The sequence below is a fragment of the Heterocephalus glaber genome, unplaced genomic scaffold (genome assembly GCF_053883595.1).
Source record: "Heterocephalus glaber isolate CG9 unplaced genomic scaffold, H.glaber_assembly_v1.0 deba00001729, whole genome shotgun sequence".
Taxonomy (NCBI): Eukaryota; Metazoa; Chordata; class Mammalia; order Rodentia; family Bathyergidae; genus Heterocephalus; species Heterocephalus glaber.
In genome coordinates, this window is record NW_028258440.1 from 15,876,957 (window position 1) to 15,898,796 (window position 21,840).

General features: G+C 48.8%; 1 protein-coding gene across 1 annotated transcript; it reads right to left on the minus strand.

Moving 5' to 3' along the window:
- Positions 1-4,643: 4,643 nt before the first annotated feature.
- On the minus strand, positions 4,644-9,258 carry LOC147821609 (uncharacterized). The gene is made up of 4 exons (XM_087199787.1): positions 9,154-9,258; positions 8,344-8,499; positions 6,699-6,993; positions 4,644-5,590 (listed from the first exon to the last, which is right to left on the minus strand). The coding sequence occupies exons 2-4, from the start codon at positions 8,495-8,497 to the stop codon at positions 5,515-5,517; spliced, it is 525 nt and encodes a 174-aa protein (XP_087055913.1). The 5' UTR covers positions 8,498-8,499; positions 9,154-9,258; the 3' UTR covers positions 4,644-5,514.
- Positions 9,259-21,840: the final 12,582 nt, after the last annotated feature.

A 21,840-nucleotide genomic window follows, 5' to 3' on the forward strand; every position in this document is an offset into this window, starting at 1 on the left:
CCCCCAAAAAACTAAAAATAGAACCATGGTAAGATCCAGCAATTCCACTATTGGGTATTTATCTAAAGGAAGTAAAATCAGTATATAGAAGCAATACCCACATTCTCATGTTTACTGAAGTACTATTAACCTCAGCCAAAATATGTAATCAACCAAGGTGATCATCAGTAGATAAATGGATAAAGAAAACATGATACACATGCACAACGTAATATTTTTCAGCCACAAAAATAATGAAATCTTGTCATTTATGACAACACGGTTGGAACGTGGTTGGAACTGGAGGACATCAAGTTAAATGAAATAAGGTAAGCATAGGAAGGCAAATATGGCACTTTCTCACTCCTTTAGAGAACTAAAAAAATTGGATCTCAGAAAAGTAGAAGAGTGGTCACTAGAGACTAGGAATGTTACAGGGAGAGAGGGGATGGGAAGTTAGATAATGGATAGCAAAACACTGTCAGGTAAGAGAAATTCATTCTGCTCTTTTATAGCACAGTAGAGTAACTATGGTTTATAGTAGTGATGGCGAACCTTTTAGAGCTTTCAATGATGCAAACAGCCCGCTAGTGAAGGAGTACTCTCTGGCTTGCAGTCTCAGGGTGGCAAAGAGACTAGAAGGGGGCAGAAATCAGTCTGAGAATGTCTTGTGGCCTTTATTTGTGGAGATCTCATGGCTTTGATTTGAAGATACTTAAAACCATCCAGGAAAGGAATGTTTTAAAAAGACAGGAGTTGTCAGGTGCGCGGTCAGGCATGTGCAGGCCCAGCTACATGGGAGGCGGATGTAGGAGGGAGCTTGCGCCCAAGAGTCAGAGGCCAGCCTGGGCAACAGCTAAGCCTTGTCTCTAAAAAGTAAGTAAATGAAATAAGGAGGATGGGGTCAAAATTGGGAGATAAGAAATTTCAGTTTCAAATGCTCTGAAAGATGCCAGTGGGTATGCAAGGTGTATTCTTAGATGTTCCTCAGTACCCCGAGGCCCTGGGGCTTCCAAGTAATGATAATCTGTATGCAGAAGGCCCACGTTCTGTGCAAGCGCTTTGCTGACTAATATCCGCATGATCGAAGGCTGCAGAGTATTGGGGAGATGCCCGACCACCCGACTGAGGCTACAGTAGAGGATGAAAGAATAATAATACAAGAAATAGGGCTGGGGATTGAACTCAGCAGCACAGCGCCTGCCTGGCAAGGGCGAGGTCCTGAGTTTGATCCCGGTACCAAAACAATAATAATAATCATAACAAGGATGATAATAATAATAATACAAGAAATAAGGAGCAAAAGATTATTTTATTATGTGAGGCCCAGACCTGATCTTAGCTCTTCTTTGCTAAGACCACAAGCTCCAGACTTGTCAGTACTGATTGACTGCACAACCCAGCAGGAGACATAAAGGCAGGTGTTAGAACAGCGGTACTAAGGCACTACTGAGCCAGGCTTGTAAAAGGGAGGAAGGTTGTATTCTTGCGAAGGAGAGGTCGTAGTTAACAAGCCACCTGTGTTATCATTGGCTAACATTTGATCTGGGAGAATGGCTGCACAAGAGTCATAAATCGCCAGCTGCAGTGTCATCTTCCTTTCAGAGATGTCACAGTATCATCAGTCATTAAGAGCTCAATTTTGACCGTTGCATAGGGAGTTCTGTTTGCCTATGCCAGCTGAAGGCTCATCCAGCACGTCCCACGTAGGTTTGGGACAGACGCACAATTTAATCAATAGCCAATTTATAAGCCAATTCAATAATATTTTATAGCCTGCTCAGTGTGGTTTTGAGATGGTCTCCTGCAGGACAGCAGAGAAGAAAGGGGTTAAACTAGTGGGCAACACAGCATGAGACTCTCTGCCAAGAACAGAGAACATTCTTTACACCTGAGGGATATGTGTGATGAGACCGGGGATTGAAGAACCCCCAAGAGGAAATTAGGATGTAACTGTAAAACGTCACCTTAGCCATCACCTCACAGTGCAAGCTGGTGTTCACTGTGAACCACACCTGGCAGCTGACTGCCTTCCAGAGTCCCTGACGTGCTAGGGATGCCTCAAACACAAACACTATAGAGAAACGTTTCATGTTTTTACACAAGTGGACCTGGTATCCTGCACTACACCCAATTTTTGTTGTTGTTTTTGTTGCTGTCTACTGTGGCAAATTCACATAAAAGAGCTGGGTGTGCTGGGCAGGCACAAAACTCTAGAGCTCAGGAGGCCGAGGCACGAGGATTGTAAGTTTGGGCCCAGCATGTACAACTTAGTGACTTAGTGAGACCCCTGTCTGAAAAGAGAAACGAAAAGTCTTGGTGATATATGTGCCTGAGTGAGAAGGCCCTGGGTTCAATCCCCAGGACCGCAAAAAATAAAACATGAAAGTCAGAATGCTTGCTTCTTTGCAGTGAAGGTTCTGGTTCTTTGCTTGGGGACAATCTCTTGGCTTCGACCGGCACTGAAGGAAACGAGTCCCCTCCATGTTTCATTAGCAATAATCAGGGTTTTCTCAAGGATGATCACAGAACAGCTGAAGGTGGGGTTATGTTTTCAGTTGAGGGGGTGCAGGCACACCCTCTCTGGCCTGGGGATGGGGAAGAAAAGGGAGAAGCCCTCACTCTGGCTTTGGTGGAGGCTTCCATTGTGTTTCTCTGAAGCAGCAGGACCTGTGGGCCAGAATGCTCCCTTGCCCGTCTGTCCCCCACAGAAAGAGAGGTCAGTGAGCAGAACTTGCAGGGGACCAGAAGGACGGTTGCTGCCCCCTTCCCGTCAAGCCCTCCGAGTAGGGTCTCAGGAAGGGTCCCGAGTTGGGCCTGAACACTCCTGTCGGGATGGACGGGCTCTGCTCTGCCTGGCAACAGTTCTCTCGCTGGGGATGCACCCCAGCCCACCTTGCACAAGCATGTGAGCCCAGAGTGGCAGAGTAAGGACGGGGTGACCCACAGCAGAGGAGACAGTGTACGGGTCAAGGCAAGGACGCTGTGGGTATTTGGCACATTTTGGTGAGGTGCAAGGGCCTAGGGACAGCGCTTCAGAGACGTCACCGCCTGGAGAGGGACCTCCCCCACCGTTCTGTTTAAAAGACATTGCCTTACCAATTCCTACTCATAGGCTACCACCTCCATTCCATGTACAAAAGCTATCCTGCTAAGGATTTGATCTGTCAGAGAAAAATAAAGAATTCATGATCCACCAAAAGGAGAAACAAAACCAAATCTGCAGAAACAAACAAATCAAAAAAGGCAAAAAGGAGGTGCTGAATGTTAGATTTACTGAATTCGTGTAGCAGGCATCTGGGGAACCCACCCTTGATAGCATGTTATGTGCGAGTTGAATCTGGCAGAGTGAAACTTTGGAAAAACTGCCTTGAAGAAGACACCTTAGCAACAGAGGGCAACAGGAGGTCTGCTGCGGATGGTCCCATGCCAGGCCAGCTGAGGAGGACATGGGTACAGGCGCATGGGTGACAGTGGCTCCAGAAGACCCACCCCCAGTTAGGCTCCAGAACAGGGTGGCATCACAGAGCCCACCGAAGGTGACACCCACAGGTGGCCCGCGGCACTGGGGGACAGATTTCTGGGTGGCGCTGGCCTCTGCCATGGCCTCCACTTGACCCTCCTTTACTTAAACCAAACCTTCAATCAGACAGAGAAAGGGATTCGTGGTGTGTAACAAAAAGCTCCTGTCATGAGGAAAGAAGTCCACAACACGTGGCCCTGTCCCGCAGACTGTAGACTAGGCCATGGGAAGCCGTTTCCTTGCAGGTCCACTATCTGAGGGAAGTGCACGCTGTGCACACCTCTCTCCAGCTCAGCTGAGGACTGAGCTTCGTGCTGTGCCTCTCCCCTCACATCTCCCCATTCTTTGAGGGTTTCGTTCCACTCTTGGACACAGTGTCGCTGACAAGTGCCTCTGTCCCTGCTAACGCTGTGTGTGGTAACAGGATGCAGAAAAGCCTGCGTCCTGACAGCTGACCCAGTGTTCAGCGGCCTCTCCTCCCACCTCATCAGGACAGGGAAGTGAGCAAGGGCAGGTGGGCACTGTTGAGTGTCACTGAGGGGACAGCCTCCTACTGAAAAGCCCCTGTGCTGTCCCAAGTCACCGAGGAGGAGCAGGGCAGCTTTGTAAACTGGTTTTCTCAAGGGGGTCTCAGGGCTGTGAGTCAAAAGGATTTGACAAGGAAGGCTTTGGGATGGGGGACCCAGAGCATTTATGGCTTGCCCTGCTGAAGCAGAGGAGGTGTGGACGCCCCCTCCCGCCCAAATGCTTTGGTGTTACAGCCCAGAGTCAAGGGAATGTAGCAGAACCGGGTTCAAGTTCACTGAAACCACCTCAAAGTGTGTAGCTCCTTTCAGTCACTGAGCTCACACACGCACTGTGGAGAAAAGCTAATAAACACATCCAGGAGCCAGTCGGGTCAAAAATATTCTTAATATAACGCATGGCTGTGTATGCTCTCAAATACTACTACTGCGATCCCGGGACCTGCAATCAGGAGTCACTGCCAAACCAGCAGAAAGCATCCAATTGCACACGGCAAGAAGCTGATCTGACTTGCGATCCTCTACTCTGCTCTACCAAACAGGTTTCCCAAAACCCAGTGTTTGAAAATCCTACCGCCAAAATCGGAAAATCCTTGGGTCTTGGAAATGCCTTGAGAGCATCATCTCTCACACAGCTCAATTTGTGACACAGCCTCAAGGTATTTACTTGAGTTATGCAATTCACCTTTAACCTTTTTGTCCCTTAGGTCAGAGGGACTGTATTCTACAGTGGTGTTTGTTCCAGTTTCAGACAAACCTCCAGTTTGCCAACGTTGCCCTCAGCCTCCACCATAACCATAACGTGAGCATTTGAGCAATGCTTGCTCCTTCCTGACATGCCACACCCCGCCCAGGAATTAAACTTGAGGGCTCCCTACACCGCTTTAGGCCACACTTAAAACAACAGCAGACAACCAGGCCCTTGCACCTTTAAGCCATCTCCTCCCCACAGCCCGGGCAACACGACTAACCCTACATGAATTACTCACTGACACAGTGTATGCTCTGTGTGTGGATGATTTATTCCCTTTCCCAATGCCCACACATTTATACATTCACTCATGCAGCTGCATCCTCACGTGGCTTGAGTATTTTTAATAGTTTAAGGGCTGAACCCTCTCATAGCCTAGCTCCTTGGTCATGACTTTGCATGCTTCCCAGGTCAGACTGAACCCAGCATGACTCCCCACCGAAGTGCTCCCTAAAAGACACCATGGTTAGAAGGAGTTGAGCTTCATTTATATTTCTTTGGGACAAGGAATTGGAATAGCGATTTGGTCCTTTAATTTTTTTCCATTAGTGAGTCATTTTCCTTTTGGTGATGACAAATTTCCACATGCTGGGGTTCACTTATCCCATCCTTTGCTCCCTAACGCTCCCAAGTTCAAAACTTTCTTCACAAACATACTAAAGGCAGTGAAAACACAGCAGGCCGAAACTGCCTGGGAGAACAGTGAGGACTTCTTGAAGCGGGTTCGAGAGCGGCTTTCACAGTGAATCGTCTTCAGGGTCCCCGGGCTTCACCGTGGCTTCAGTGACACACGTGGGTATTGAAATCTCCTTTCTGTGGAGCAGAAAACAGCAAATGTTGGGCCAGTGTGGAAGTTCTGGATCAAATGAAATACTTGGAGGCACAGTTGATGCTTCTCACTTCTCCTTTCCCTGTTGCCCCTGCCCAGTTTCTGTAAAACCTAGTTCCAAACTTGTTTTAAGAATGGGGTTTTCTTTGTATGCAGAATTGAAGGAGGTGCTAAGAGAAAGTCTCAGGTTTTCACTTTTTTTTTTTTCCATACTAGAGACTTGAGTCAGGGGACTCAGCCAAACAAGGCAAGGGCTCTAGGGCTCTAACACTGGGCACCACCAGCAGGCAGCCCTTTTCAAAATGTCTGAGACAAGGTCTCAAATAAAGTACACCAGGTGGCCTCAATATTGGGATCCTCCCGCCTCAGCCTAGAGAAGAATGAGGATTACAGGGGTGTGCCACTATACTCAGCAAGGTGAATACTCTTTAATGCAGTATTTCCTTATTTTTACTTTTTTTGGAGACAGGGTCTCAGTATGTAGTTCAGGCTGGCCTGGAACTCACTATGTAGCCCCGGCTGGCTCGGAACTCTCAGTGATCCTCCGGTCTCAGCCTCCCTCCCGAGTGCTGGAATTACAGGCCTGCTCCACCATGCCCGGGTATTTTCTTTTAATTCAGGATCTTTCTATGTACTTGAGGCAGGCCTTGAACTCAGTAGCGTATCTAGCACAGGCTGGCCTTGAGCACATGGGGATCTTCCTGCCTCAGCCTTCAGAGTACTGAGATTACAGGGATTTGCCACCAAAGGCAGGAAAAAAATTCTATGATGATGAAATGGTCACAATCTTAAATCAAGGCAAGATCTGACCACTCTCCTCACCCTGATGTCAATCCCGACTCCAACAAACGTTCTGTACAGTTGGGCGTGGTGGCACACACCTGTCATGCCAGCTACTCAGGACGCTGAGGAAAGAGGATGGCCAGTTTGAGAGCAGCCGAAGTAATTCAGAGCTACCCTGTCCCATAATAAAAAATACCAAGGCTTGGGGCTTCAGCTGTGGAGCATGGGTCAGGGCTGGGAGACACCAAAGCTCCCCAGGGAGGAGACCCTGTCCTGGGGAACCAGGGTCCTCCAGGGCCAGCTGCTCACCTTGCAAACACATCTGGGTATTGAGCGCGCTGGAAAATGCGCTCCACCTGCTGCAGTTGCAACCTGCAGAACACATCACTGGAGAGGCAGGGCCCCTCCAGCTGCTGCTGCCCAGGCTCCTGCTCACTGCCTCTGCCCTCCTGCTGCTCCTCCCCCTCCTCCTCCTTGTTGGGGCAGTGGCTTTCTCCTGCTGCTGCTGCTGCTCCCAGCTCAGGGAGTTTCTCCCGGTCCTCCTCACTGTCTTCCTCCTGCTCCTCTCCTGGTACAACCAGGGAGGTCACCCTTGGCTTCACATCTGCAAAGGAAAACCAGAGGCAAGGGGTGGGAGTGAGGAAGGAGAAGGGGTGGGGGAAAGGGGAAGAGGACAAGGAGGGCAAGGGAGAGGCAGGAGCAGGGAAAGGGTGGGGAGAGCTTAGACAGGAGAGGGGAGGGAGCAGAGCCGGACAGGAGGGAGAAGGGCGATGGGAGGGCAGGGACAGGAGACCTGAGGGGAAAGGGGACACTGAAAGAGGTCAGAGAAGACAGGAAGGGGAGGGGTAGAGAGGGACACAGGAATTGGGAGAGAGTTGGGAAGGGGAGAAGGTGGTGAAACAGGACGGGGAGGGGGAACAGAGATGGGAAAGGGGGAGAGGGGAGATGGGGAGAGGAGAGAGAAGAGGAGAGGAGAGGGGAGAGAAGAGGGTCCAGGGGAGACAGGGGGAGGGGAGAGAGGGGGAGAAATCAGAGAGCGAGCTAGCAGGGCTTTCCAGTGGGGGGGCAGACATGGTCACAGCCCTGTCAAGTACACAATGACATCACAGCACCCTGCAGCTTAGGCAAGGAACTCCTAAAACTCTAAGACAGCAGGGCCCAAAGAAGCTCATGGGTTTCACGGAGAACAAAGGGGCAGAACGCCACAGCTGGAGCCCCAGGTCAGATATGTGGAGAGTATCACAAAAACCACATAAATGAAAAAGTGGAAACAAATTCTTTGTAAATAGCGAGGGATGGAGGGGTGGAAGGGAGGGCAGGGGATTGGGGAAAAATAAGAACCAAGATGGATTATGTAAAGGTGCAAATTTCCAACGATGAATGCCATTATATTGTATACCTAAAATGCACCAATAAAATACATTTTTTAAAAAACAACCACATAAAGAGAGGCACCCAGAGCTGCAAAGCACACAAGATCTCCTCCAAGGAATGGCCAAGCTGCTCCTGAGCCAGCAGTCTAGCCTCAAGGGACACAGACTGCAGGCCTCCTTCTGAAGGGCAGCTCTCCCAGCTTGCCTCCACTTGGTCCTGAATCCCTGTCCAGTGAGAGACCTCACCTCCACTTGGCCTCATGCACCTACGGGTGCCCGGCATGGGGACCTTACACCTGTTCGTGTGTGCACTTACAGAAGCAGTGTTTGATGTGCAAGAAACCCTGCATTCTAAAGACTTTAGCTGCTGCCTGAGTGTCCCTGTCCCTTACTCTGCTCGAAGGTGCTCCAGGGAGGGAGAGGGGGGCAAGGGCAGCCACCCAAGGAGCCACAGCTTGGCAGGCCGAGGTGCTGGCAGGACAGCAGCCTCCTGTCCAGCCCAGTCTCCCGGAAAGAGTGTGTTCTCCTGGACTTCACTCCACAGCATGTTTCCCTGGCCAGGCACCGTCCCTGCAGTTTACCACTGTCCCTCCGGGTCTCCTTGTCTTCACTCTTGGGGCCAGGAGCTCCCAGGCCTGTCATGCAGTCCCCTTCTCCTTCTGCTGCTCCCTGCTCAGGGAGTTTCTTCCCATCATCCTCTCCAGGTTCAACCAGGGAGGTCACCCTTGGCTTCATATCTGGAAAGGAGGAAATCCAGAGGAAGGGACAGAAGGGAGAAAGAAGATGGGGGAGAGAGGCCGAAGAGGGGGGCTGTGGAGGGGGGGTTAGGGAAGATAGAATTCAGGTAGAGGGGTTGGAAGGAGCAGTGAGAGAGGGGGAGAGGAGACAGGCTGAGAGAGAGGGGATAGAGCGGAAGCAGATGGGGAGATCTGAGATAGGAAGGGATGGGGGGCCAGGAAGGTGGGGGAGGAAGAGGACTAGGCGGGGCGGGGGGGGGGGAGAAGACAGAGGGGAAGAGATGGAAGGCGGGAGGGAAGAGGGGGCATTTGAGAGAGAGGGGACCAAGGGGGACAGGGGAGATGAGAGACCAGACAGGAGGGGGGGTCAGCGGGGGGGGGGGAGACAGGAGAGGGAGAGAAGAGAGGGAGGACAGAGGAGAGAGGGGGCAGGGGAGAGCCCGGTAGAAATCAGAGCCACATGGGGGCGTTCAAGCCCAGGGCAGGGGCAGAGGAGGCCAGGGGCTGCCACCCAGGGAGCCTGGGTATCGGCACTGGCCAGTGGCAGCGGTGGTGATGGCGCAGTGGCCTCCCATCCACTGGCCTCTCCCAGAAAAAGTTTATTTTCGGGTGTCTCCGCCCTGCCACAGCTTGTGTCCCAGGCTGCGTACTGACCCTGCCCTTCTCCGCGGAGCTCCAGGACTCCCAGGCTCTGAGAAGCCTCGTCCTGCAGGCTCCCCTCCTGCGGGCAGGCCCTGCCTTGAACGCACTTCCGGCGCAGTCTGGGTCTTCCAGGCAGCTGTGCGCCTGCGCAGTCCTCACCTGTGCACTGTTTCTCGCTCCTGGCCTGGGCTACAGTGAGTCCCAAGCTCCCGCCGCCCTGCTTTCCAGCTAAGTTGCCCTATGCCTGAAAGAGTACATCCTTTTTCCTATTTTCACTCTCCTAACTACCCCTGTCATCAGACACATTTTATACACTAAATTAACCAGCCGGGTGCGGTGGCCCGTGCCTGTGCCTGCACTTCCAGCTACCTGGGAGGCTGAGGCAGGAGGCTAAACTGAAGGCCAGCCTGGGCAACTTGCTGAGGTGCTGTCTCAAAATGAAGTTTAAAACAAGGGCTGGTGGTATAGCTCAGTGGTGGAATTTTCCCCAGCATATGTGTGGCCCTGGGCTCAATTCCCCGCACAGAAGGAAAAGAAAACAACAACAACAAAACCCAAACCGGGTTCACAGGCCTGTAAGTGCAGCAGTGGACCAACCCTTACCTTGCCTGCTGTGCCTGACAGAGGAGAGTGAGTCTCTCCTGCTTCCTGTCCTTCCCACAGGGTGGTTGGCAAACATGCCTTAGGATGGTTGCTTGACCCATCCGTTCTGAAAGAGCTTCCAGGTGATTTCACCCCACAGCCTCTCCGTGCAAAGGCTGCACATCCTCCTCTAGCCGGCTCCTGTCTGCCGGCCTCCCCTCTCAGGGACAGCTGCTCTGCAGTGGATGTTGGCTCGGGTTCAGCTGGAGAGAGAGAGAGAGCCAGAGCCACAGTAGTTGTCATACAGGGTGTGCACTGGGCTAGCTATGATATCTGCCAAAGTCTGAGTCCTGTGGAGCTGGGTGTGGGCGCAGGGGCCTGTGAACCCAGCACTCGGGAGGATGAAGCAGGACGCTCGCCAGGAGTTCCAGTCCAGCCCGGACAACAGGGTAAGATGCTGTCTCGACAAACAAACAGCAGACTTGAGTCCCGTGGTCTCGCACACCTGAGGCTTCCACGATTTCCTCCAGTGCTTTCTCACCTTCACCACTCACATGCCCCTTTGGTGACTGTTGCCTACTGGGGCAGCAGCCAAGGTAGTAGTTACTGAAAATTTGTGGTCAAAAGGGTTCATTTCTTGAAAGCACTCCATAGCTAATCTAGCCCCGTCCAAGCAAAAATCGACACGTGCCACAGTGATCCCGTCCCAGATTCATGAGGCGAGGGCGCTGACGCCAGACTGCTGCCATGCCACCACGTCGTGGCTCTGGGGCGCAGTGCTTCTTGGTCAACCCGGTGAGCTGCTTTTCCTCCTTCTGCTTCCGTTTCTTCCCGTGTGGTGTGAAAGGCAGAACAGTACCCACCTCCTAGGGCTGCTAGGAAAGGAACAGTAGCTCACACTCTGCTAGTTCCTGCCGCCTTGGAGGCAGTGCGGGAGAGATTTGTTCCTATTAATCCACTTCCTCCGCTCAACAACCCGGTAGTCTCGGGTGCGTCCTTCTCCTGGCTTTTCGGGCGATGTCGTTGAGTCACCAGACCTTAGGTATCTCGCTCACACTCAGCCACGAGGGAAATGGCCAGCGTCGGGATTGACAGCCAACTTTTGAATGCAAATCCTCGCACGGAGGATGCGTCAGTAATGTTTGCTGCTGTGCTACACTCTATTATCACTCTATTCTAGTAACCCGTTCACTAGAGATAAGCAGAGAGAGAAGAATCTTCTCAGCTCCGATTCCCCTAACTTGGTGACTGGCTGATTATTGCCATAGATATATAGTGGTACTCGGATCGTTAGAAACCAGGGGATAAAAGGTGATACCCAGAAAAATGAGAGGAAAGCAAGAAAGTAGTTGAATTTGGAGCAGGGATAGACATTCTCAATAAAGCAGCATTCTTGTCTACAGTTGGAATGACTCAGTACCGCAGATAGCTATGTAAACACAGGACACTAATGAATTGGCGACAACTAGGGAGACATGAATGAACCCAGAGGGAGGAGAACGCATCGCTTTCGTGACCAGCTTCTTGTTTCTCAACAGTAAAATGAATTAGTTCTGTGGAGCTGGGGGAACATGGGTAACTCCCTGACTGGGGAGGAACACAGTGGGCCTGACATGGGAACTACTTGGGTTACGACTGGAATTTCCATTTTAACTTACAAACAGACTCTGGAGTGAAGACCCAAACGCTGGCCGCCTGTGCTTCCAGATGGCCTCAGATACAGATTTAACCCTTAAAGAGTTCTGGAAGGAACATGACAACATCCTTCCCTGTGTGGGGTTCATTGAGAGATCCTGGACCAGTGTCTCTCTAAGGACGCTGAGATCTGCCTATGTACAGGAGAGAGACTTTGAAGGCTGTGTAGAGGAGCCTGAGCCTTCACTTGACGAACTTGAGTTACAACCAGCCCTCGAGAACGAAGTGAGTTCGTAAGGTAAGGGTCCACTGTACAGGTACCGTAAGTGGAAACCCCCCGAGAGGCTGGGACCCTGGAAAGAAAGCCACAACAAATACAAATTCTTCTCTTTCCTTGAGAAAATGAATTTGTGCTATAGCTGTCTAGCGGCATCCCGATCAACAGCAAAACGGAATCAATTTAAAACGAGGAGGAAAAAGATATGAAGTTCTGTCTCAAAATAAAAAAGAAGGGCTGGGGATTTAGCTCAGACACACAGTGCCTGCCTGGCAGGTGGGAGGTCCTGAGTTCGATCCCCCATCCCCAGTACCAAAACTCTAAAAATGAAAGTAAAGATGCATCAATTTGAAAAAGAAAAAGGGTTGGGATGAAGCTCAGTAACCCACACACGCTCTGCAGTGCACACACACGCACGCACACACACAGAGTACATGCAGGCACGTGCACACACGCACAGACACAAATGTGTGCACACCCACCCACACGTGCAAACGCGCCCGCGCATGCATGCGTGCTCTCGCACACATGTACACACACAGGCACACGCATGCACACGTACACCCACGTTGGTGATGAGGTCTTTTTTCTGTTCGTGTTTTCTGAGGCAGGCTGGCCCTGAACTCACTAGGAAGCCCAGGCTGGCCCTGAACTCGCGGTGATCCTCCTGCCTCAGCCTCCCGGGGCTGGGATCACAGGCGTGCGCCACCACGCCCGGCTGGTGAGAAGCTCTTCAGGAAAGATTACTGCTCTCATTGGCCCGCTCAGTTCCTGGGAGAGTGGGCTGTGGTAACGGGAGTCTGGCCTCCTCCTCCTCCGCCGCCTTGTCTTTGCGTCTTTGCCTCCGCAGTCCTCTCTCTTGCACGTGCTGCCCCCAGGCGGTGCCCTCGCCCTCTTGGAACTCAGCTCGGGGCTCTCCCTAAGATCCAGGGCCTGTGCCAGGGGCTTGGACCTGCACCAGCGTGAGCTAATTAAACCTCTTTCTCTATGAAGGAGCTGAAAGGAAAACTGCGAAGGAAATCTTGCCACGAGCTCGCACCCTTTCCCGCTGGTAGCGGTGCCAGTGCCCCTCATTACCTGGCCTGGCTTCGTCCTGCTGGTACAACAGACCATCCAGACCAAGAGGCCCTCAGCTTCAGAAGAACAAAGAACCTTGCGCAACCAGGAACCCGACCGCGGACTAAGACAGACGAGGCGACCCCAGAGCAGCTAGTTCCCAGCTTCGTCATTCTCTGCCACCCCTTCTAAACCCCTGCTCTCAGACAGCTGCTATTCTGCCGCTTCAGAGCCAAGGGCCCCTCTCAGATCTTTATCTCATTAAAGACTCTCTCTCCTTTTTATTTCTTACAAAACCAGCTTTTCCTAAGCTGTTATAGAAACACAAAACAGACTACGACAACATCTTTTTCCGCCGTGACTTTCTATTGCGTGATGAAATCATTTGTAAGTCCGAGAGTTGATCAGCTAGACCTAGGTAACTAATTGAGAGGAGATAACTGGTGGTAATCAGAAATCCTGTTTGAAGTCAGGAAACAGAAAAGGGCATTTATCTCAACTTTAAATTCTTCTTTCCCTTGAAACAATACGTTAGTAGTACAGGTATGCACTGGCATGTAGACCGGTGTTTGAATGTCGAGAACAAAGTTAACTGGAGTACTCAGTCGAAGGCCGGAAGCTGAAAATCATGCTCGGTGCACGTCTGTATTTTTATTTCCTTGGTGGAATAATGAGTTGATGAAAGAACTAGCCAGTAGGATCTAGATAGGTTTTGTTGCTGTTTTTTCAGGACAAGAAGTAACCCAGGGCCCTGGCACTGAGCTACATCCCCAGCCCTTCTCAATGTTTTTAAATCAAGTCCTTGCTAATTCACTCAATTGCCCACGCTGGGCTGGAGCTTGGGATCCCTCCCGCCTCAGCCTCCCACAGTGTTGAGATTAGAGGCACGTTCCACCATGCCCGGCTAAGAGCTAGGTGACTTTTAAACTACAGAAAACTACAAAACCGAGATGAGTTCACCAAACTGAAAAACACCTTCCTCTTAACCCTAAGTGCATATTTCATCCTAGAATAAAAGGTAATCCTGTAGATAAATAGTAGCATCTTTGTTAACTACTTTCTTAGAGTTAGGTAGAGGTGACTAAGAAATCTAGGCAATCCTGACCATATTTGTTTTTACTCTAACTTCTTACTGCTGGCTGGAAAAATGAGTTAATTCTAGAGAGAAGCGCTGCTACCTTGGTGGCTGTTTAAGAAATGATCGTGTCTTGGGATCAGGATATAAAATCAAATTTGTTCTCACATCCCAATTCTCACACCTCCTTAAATTGGTCAGCCCAGCAGGTTCTCACATGCATGCAGCTATTCCGCCCACGGTAACTAGAAACAACTAGACACGCTGGTTGAATTTAGATTTTTGCAAAACCCTTTCTTCTGGCATCTAAATAGCTGTATCTTTTGTAGTGTGCAAATCGTGCTATAAAGAGCTACTTAGGCAGGACTTACATGGCGGTGACTGGATGGAACTCGACAGACTATGTGGAGGCAGAATGCTGGGGGTCGCACTTTCTCAAATCCAACTTTGCAGGTCTTATTCAAAAGCTTGTCAGCAACAGGGATACGATGTGATAAAGAGCTAAGCACTCATCTAGAGTTACTGGAAATAACTAGACAGACACTTAAAGCGAGGGTGTGGAAAAACACAATCTTCTTTCATTCACTTCTTTGTGACATAGGATCCTGAAAATGTAGATAAGTGGTGGTAGCTATGAAATATCTCGTTAGAAACAATGAGAATTGGCTGGAAAACTAATTGAAGCCTCCAAGTCAAAAAAAAATGCCTAATTTTCATCACCAAATAACTTTACTTTCTTTTGGAATGGGGAAGTACTGCTGTGAATCGCAGGACTACTGAGGTAAGGTGTAGTGTTAAGTAGATGTAACCTGAATGACTAGTTGAAAGCAGGAAGCTTAAAAAAACCCCTTTCTCAGGTGTGTTGGTTTTTTTTTTTTCTGTACTGATGGTTGGACCCAGGATCTCCTCACTGAGCTACATCCCCAGAGCTTGTTATGTTTTATTCTGAGACAGGGTCTCACTAAGTTGCCCAGTAGTACTTAGACTGTGTTCCTCCTGCTTTGACTTCCCAAAGTGCTGGGATTACAGGCACGTGCCACCACGCAGGCTTCAGTCTCATGTCTTGGTTCTTCTTGAGGTAACACATTAATAATACAGATAACTAGTGTTGCTTAGGCAATTCTTTATGTGAGAGATAACTAGAAAACTAATTGAAGCCAGGATATAGAAAAACATATTTTTTAATCGAGTGCAACTTCTTATTTCTTCTTGAAGTGAGGTATTAAAAGTGTCGATTATTAGTGGTTATGTAGGTAAACATTTTTTTCCCCTTGGTACCGGGGATCGAACTAGGGACCTTGCGCTTGCAAGGAAGGCGGAACCACTGAGCTAAATCCCCAGGTGTAGGTAAACATTTTAACTGGTGGTAACTAAAAACTAACTGGCAAACTTCTTCCCACCCAGAACAAAGCCAAGACAGTATGCTTTTGGCATGGTTTTGGAAGGCCTTTAACCTGCAATGACTAGAAGTGCGTGAGCATTTCGGTTTGCTCTGGATAACTGCACGTGAGCAGAATGGCCGGGGAGAGCCAGGGACGGGCAGGGCTGTAGCTTGAGCTGGCCAGGGACATCTCCAGTCCGTCACCATCACTGTTGCCCCGAGTGACCCTGGTCCGGGTTCCCTGCACATGTTCCCAGCACTCTACGTTTACCGCGTGGATTGTTTTACATAACACAGCTACAGCTTCACTCTTTGCAAGTCCCCTTGCACGCACTCCCCTCCCTCCAGCCTCACTCATAGTGTAAGTAGACACGATTGTGAGAGGGCCATGTGGCCCTCTACACTGCACCCTGGCACCTTCAGCACCAGGAGTGTGCCTGACATCCTTGGTGTTCCCTTGAGATAAACCGGCTTGAACGAAAGTCCCTTTAGTCCCGAGCACTGTCTAAACCGCTCCTCCTGACCCAAGTCACAAGCCACCTTCGGGGCCACCTTTGCAGTCTTGCCGCCACCTTGGACCAGGCTTCTGCCAGGAAGTCCCCGCTAAATAACACCCGCGCTCTCCTGGATGGGTGTGCCTCTTTCTTCAGCCTCACAGCATCTGTGGCCGCTTCTCATACACCAGGAGTGGGTTTCTCCAGAACGGGGTCTAAAGACACAGCACAACCTCGCCAAGTGCGAGTTCTTCTTACCTTTCGAACCTTTAGTTACCTCCATATATATTCAATGGTCCCTTTGTAATTATTAACCCGAAATCAACAGCGCTAAGAGGAAAGCCTCGTCCCAGGCCAGGAGGTGACAAACACTCTTGAAAACACTGAGTTCTCTGCTCTTGCTGAAGACAAGCACATCAGCCCAGGAAGGTGAGCAAGTACTCTTCTCGACACTACAGTCTCGTCTCTTTTTATCTGACGAGATAGTCCTGCACATAGCTACTTGTATGCAGGACATTGCTTCATTGGACAAAACTGTTGCTCTGAAGATGAAGCCACAACGAGAAAACATGTTTCTCATAAACAGCTTTTTCTCTCTTGTTAAGGAGCGTAACGAGTGTTCTGTACACCTGTTGGTAGTAACTGCTGAACTGGAGATGATTACAACAATGGAGCAAAGCCTGGACACTTGGATTCACATCCTTCACAAATGCAAATGCTGTGTGTGTCTGCGGGTGTGTGTGTGTGTGTGTGTGCATGCGCGTGTGTGCAATAAAGCAAGAAATACTGTTAATATTAGTGACAAGAAACCATTTTTCCCGGAACTGCCTTAGATCTCCTGTCCACTGTCAATTCACAATCAAAATAATAACTCAACTAATTAAAAATAACCAATGAGAACTTGATTATTCACTATATTATTAACCCGACACAGGAATGTGATAAGGAAAGATGAAGAAAAGTAAAAGGAAGGTGGCAAACTAAAAAACTGCCTGTTTAGGAAAAACATTGGCTCCAGCATTTTAAGGATTAGAGGCACTGCCTGCACCGAGACATATGTGTATTAGTCAAGGTCTTGTGACGCAATAAAGGTAGCATACTCCTTTGTTCCTTCCACAGGGACTTGTGTGAATTACTGGGCTCGGGTTGAACTATTTCTTCATCAGTGAAATCGGCCTCCCTGTGAAGAGGCGGATAAAACAAGGTGAGAACGCCCTTGTACTGCAAAGATCAACACTACTAATAGCAGCGATACGCTATCGTGTATTTGTACGAGTTACCCACTCATTTGTCATAAGTTTCTTGATAGTCGTATCAGTTATAATTGACGGATTTGGCAAGTGAATCGTCCCATTAATGACTGGACCTTGTGATATAACATTTCCTCGAATAAGTGAAATAACCTTTTGTGTTTTTCCCACCTCATTTGTACTTTGCATCCTCTCATCCATAGTGGAAGCTGGAGCTGACTCAGAATGGACAGAACAGCCATTAGCTACAAATCTAGCACATGCAGGCACCTTCGCAGAACTGACATGTTTTGCGTTACACCTAGAAGGTAGAACACACACACACACACACACATATTCTTTTTAACGTTTTTGACATAGGGTCTCACTGTGTAGTCGAGGCTGGCCTTGAAATCACTATGTAGCTCAGGATGGCCTCCAACTTGCAGCGATTCTCCTGCCTCAGCCTCGACATTCACCGACATTTCTCACAGTCACCTCATTATGCCCACTGAGCTGCATTTTTTACCTGACCACCCATTTGGATTTGAAGCAGCTGCCTGATACCATCACTTTCTAAGTGTGGTATCATTATTACCCCACGTCTCAAAGTGTTGTGGAAAATCTCATTCTATTACTGTAAGTGACTTCCATTCATTCAGTTTCAGGGAAATCCTCAAGAGAAGGAACATAATTCTACCTTATTAATTAATACCACAGTACAGTAGTGACTACTTTTGCATTCTTATCCCTTCAATGAACTGTCCATACAGAAAAATCAAGCCCATAGGAATGTGGACTTAACCCTACAGAATCAGCTCAACCTCCATTTTCTAAACAAGTTTTCCTAGTCACCATGAATACGTGGCTTAGAGTATGTGCAAAACTTAAATGGTCTGCAGTGCTAAAAACTCATCCTCCCAACAAGTGTGCCAATTACAGTCACGCGATGTTCCAAAAACTCAAGAATGTAAATCGACACAACTCTGCAGTCCACTAATCCGGTTAACTAGCTTGCTTGTCCTAAAGCCACTGAACAATGACAGCTTACACTTCTCACTACTATTCTTTTCTGGCCCACTACCTGCCGCCCTTCTGACACTCACACCTTGACTTCTTCCAAAGAATTACGGCAAGCCAACATCACCTATACAAAAACTCTTTTATATCTCACCACTGATCTCCCCCCAAATATCCCTCGGTATCACATTTACAGCCACGAAGCTGGTTATCCTCTCCATTCACTTTGAAAGCATCCACACTAATTATTGTTACCTGATGTGGAAATCACACAGAGTGATTACATGCAGGATCACTCAAACTACGGCTGGATCACTACATTTTTAGATCACTGATTATCAGGCCTCACCACCACCGAACACTTGGTCCAATCAGCTTCTGTGACTAGCATAACTTTTACATTAAAAATACCACTCTAAGATCCTCACCGGTGATGGCCAAAGCGCACGTAGAAGCATCAGTCACGGGGTCCGTCCTCGGTGTGGCCATCTTACTGAAACTAGGAGCTTTGGCATAATAGGTCTTACCACTATCTTGCATCCACTAAGAGGTATAAGACCCATTTCTTATCACTATGGAGTACAATCGTGACACGCTGTCTGCCGAACAGACCTAAGGCCCTAATTGCTTATCATCGGTGAGTCACCCAGTTTGAGCAATTGTAGCCATTCTCATCCAGACACCGGGAAGTGATACAGGAGCCACAGCTCTCATTTCTGCCCACAGCCCTACATCATCCCTACTATTTTGACTTGCTAACTCAAACGACGGAGGATTTCATGGCTGAAATATACTTCTAGCTCAAGAATTACAAACAGTCCTCCCCGTAATGGCAACTCGATGAGTAGTGGCCAGCCTCGCTTACCTTGCCCTCCCTCCACGGGTTAACCTCATCGGGAAACTGTGTCAGCCACTGTTCCTTTGCTGGGACAAAATACCTTGCAGGGACAACTTCAAGGAAGAGAGGTTTGTTTGGGGTCACGGTTTCAGAGGGTTCTGTCCATGGCCAGCTGGCTCCAAGTAAGAAACAGCACGGTGGAAGGGCTGGTGGAGGACAGCTGCTCAATCTATGGGAGTCAGGAAGCAGGGAGAGGAGCCAAAGACAAGAGCAACCCTTCTGGGTCATAACCCCAGTGTCCCACCTCCTACTAGCACCTTGAGCTAGGAACAGATCAATGGATTAATCCACTGATGAGTATGGCATCTTGGTGATTGCTCCCAAAAGCCCCACCTGTCACATGTGAAAACAATTTTTTTGCGGGGGGGAGGCTGTTTTAGATCTAAGCCATAAGAGCATCAGTTCATGATTCTACCTTTATTGTCTTGATCCAAGCTTGCAGTTATCTTCACAGGAATCAACATGCTCATTACAGCTATACATTCACTCTGTATGCTTACTGTCACACCAGGAGAAAAACTCCTATATCACATCAACGACGTCACCACATCTTTCACACAAGAAAACACCTTAATGTCATTTCACATTTGTCCCCTCCCGTTTCTACTTCTAAATCCTAAAACTATTGCAGGGCCCATGTACTCTAAATATCATTTGGACTAGACTTTAGATCGTGAATCTAGGAACAGATGCTAAAACATCTTTATTTAGGGACCGAGTAAGCAAGAACGGCTAGCTCTAGGATTCCATATTTAAGGGTATGACCTTTTCGACTTTTAAAGGATACAAGTAATCCATTGGTCTTAGGAACCAAAAATCTTGTGCAACTACACAGACAAGTAATAAATCTAACTTCTTCCTGCTTGTCTTATCACTTCTTATCCTCCCTGCACCAACTGCAACCCCTATAATCGCGTAGCACGAAGATGTTCCGTGTCCCACGATGTCACATCCTCAGTCCCCTGGTCTTTCTTTCTTAGCCCGATCCCTATCCAAATATTCCTCGCCTCAAGCCATGGAATACGTACCTCCAATTAACACTGAACGACAGTCCAGACCCAGAACCTAAAGTTTACCTTCAAACTATTTTTCCATTATATTTATATTGCGAGCACGCTTCGTTACAGCACCAGTCACAGAATTCTCCCTGTGACATACACAATCAGACCCCAATGGGAAACAGTGCTTTAAAGAGTCATCGATATATGTCAGCACAATACAAATGTTAGTTACCACCAACAACTTATTTCAACTTTTCTTTGGATGACGGAGTAAGACTCGTGTCCTGCCTACTTACTAATCACTTGAGAGTACGGCCGAGCAGATGCAGCTGGCACAGCCCTCCACAGCGTTCTGTACAATCACAGCGGAGACCCTGGATTCCTGCCAGCTATCACATGATCCTTGACACATTCGAACACACGAGAACTTCAACATATGCTTATTTTATATCGTGATCCAAATCTCCTCACAGGGATGGGCCTATTGCTAGTAGCTGCGGTTCCATCAGCTCAATTCGGCCTCCACCCAGGACTCCCCTCTGCAGTAGAAGACTCTAGACTGGTTTCAGCTTTCCTTCACTCGAGCCCTACGGTGGGGGCTGGAAACGTCCCGTAAATCCATTTCTACCCACGAGTACCAGACAGCAAGGCACTGCCACCACTCTCTTAAAGCTACCTGCACTCTAATGCAAAATAAGATTTGAAAACTTGTGGAATTCTCCACCTCTGGCCAACTAGCACTAATGACAGCCACTGTTGGCATCTGCTAACCACGCCTGGTTTTTCCCCGAATCTGCACACATGCCTTCTCCAAAGCCATTCTCTTCATATGCTCTGGATTCACTGTCCTCGATCGTAATGACAAACCAGACATCTGAAGACATAGAAGGTACATTCAGGGTCATCCCGTTTACTTCTCCTTGCCTAATGACTGGAAGCCTACCACTCCTTTCCTGCTCACAGCGGGGGCTTCTACTCCAAAAACCTCAGTCATCAGCTATCCTGCAAACAAGTCATCAGCTACTCTGCAAACAAGCTTTTCTGCCAACAAAATGCCAGTGCCTGAGCACTGCTTAGTGCACTCATCGCCACCTAACGGCTGGGTAGGGCTCAGGCATCATCGTTTACCCTCAGTCCGATCCAGCTTTACAACTTTCATCCATGTCAACAGAAAGAATCGCCTTTTCATGATCTCTACTCAATGCCTCGCTATCGGCAGCATTTGCGCGGTTTCCTTTTCTCTCCCAATATCACGCCCACTAACGTCCCTCACATAACCGTACCACTTCGCCTTGCAATATCTGCTTTCCCCAAAACTATTCTAGGCTTGGCCTAGCAATGCAATTAAAGCTAATGGCCTGCCACCAAAAAATTAATCTCTCTTTCACAGCCTCCAATTTCTCTAACCTTTCAGGATGCTTCCCACTAGGTAAGCACCACTCACCAGCACGTGCAAATTTACCCACAAACCAAAGCATGGCATCTGCTCTCACACACTCCATTTGACTAGGAAACGCCTCCCCAGAAACTATCTCCAACACTCAAATCATTGCTTCAACTATTACCTGAAACCAAACAGCCATAAGCACATAATATTACTTTGTACTCTTTATCTCCCTAGCCCTGGCATTAACATGAGTAGTGTAATTACCACAAGTAATTCCAATTTCAATTACAATTTGCACCAATAGTGACTACCCACCTACAACTGCTGTTCGACTCCAGAAGTATGTGTAGGAGCCACTCCAGCAGAATCTTTCCAAGGGAAACCAACCCCGCCCGCATCACCAGAAACTACTCATTTTCTGTTATTGCATTCAACCGCCACGTCCCACTCATCATATTTCACCAAAGAACCGCTAACAACTCTACTCAAAGATCTCGTGAGAACTCACCTCAAGTCTCGGGATACTCCTCACCAGCCAGCACCACAGTACAGCCACTCCTGTCTGCACTAAACAAATTGCAGACCCCGTTGAACCTAAGAAACACCCAGAAATAAAACAAATTTGTAGCACAGCCAACCCCACCACTTACAATTCAACCCAGCA

Excerpts from the sequence above, each read along its gene's own strand:
- LOC147821609 (XM_087199787.1), bottom strand. The coding sequence starts at position 8,497 with ATGAAGCCAAGGGTGACCTCCCTGGTTGAACCTGGAGAGGATGATGGG. Across the intron at positions 6,994-8,343 it reads GGAGACCCGGAGGGACAGTG|ATGTGAAGCCAAGGGTGACC; the intron begins GTAAACTGCAGG and ends TTTCCTTTGCAG. Across the intron at positions 5,591-6,698 it reads TACCCAGATGTGTTTGCAAG|AAAGGAGATTTCAATACCCA; the intron begins GTGAGCAGCTGG and ends TCTGCTCCACAG.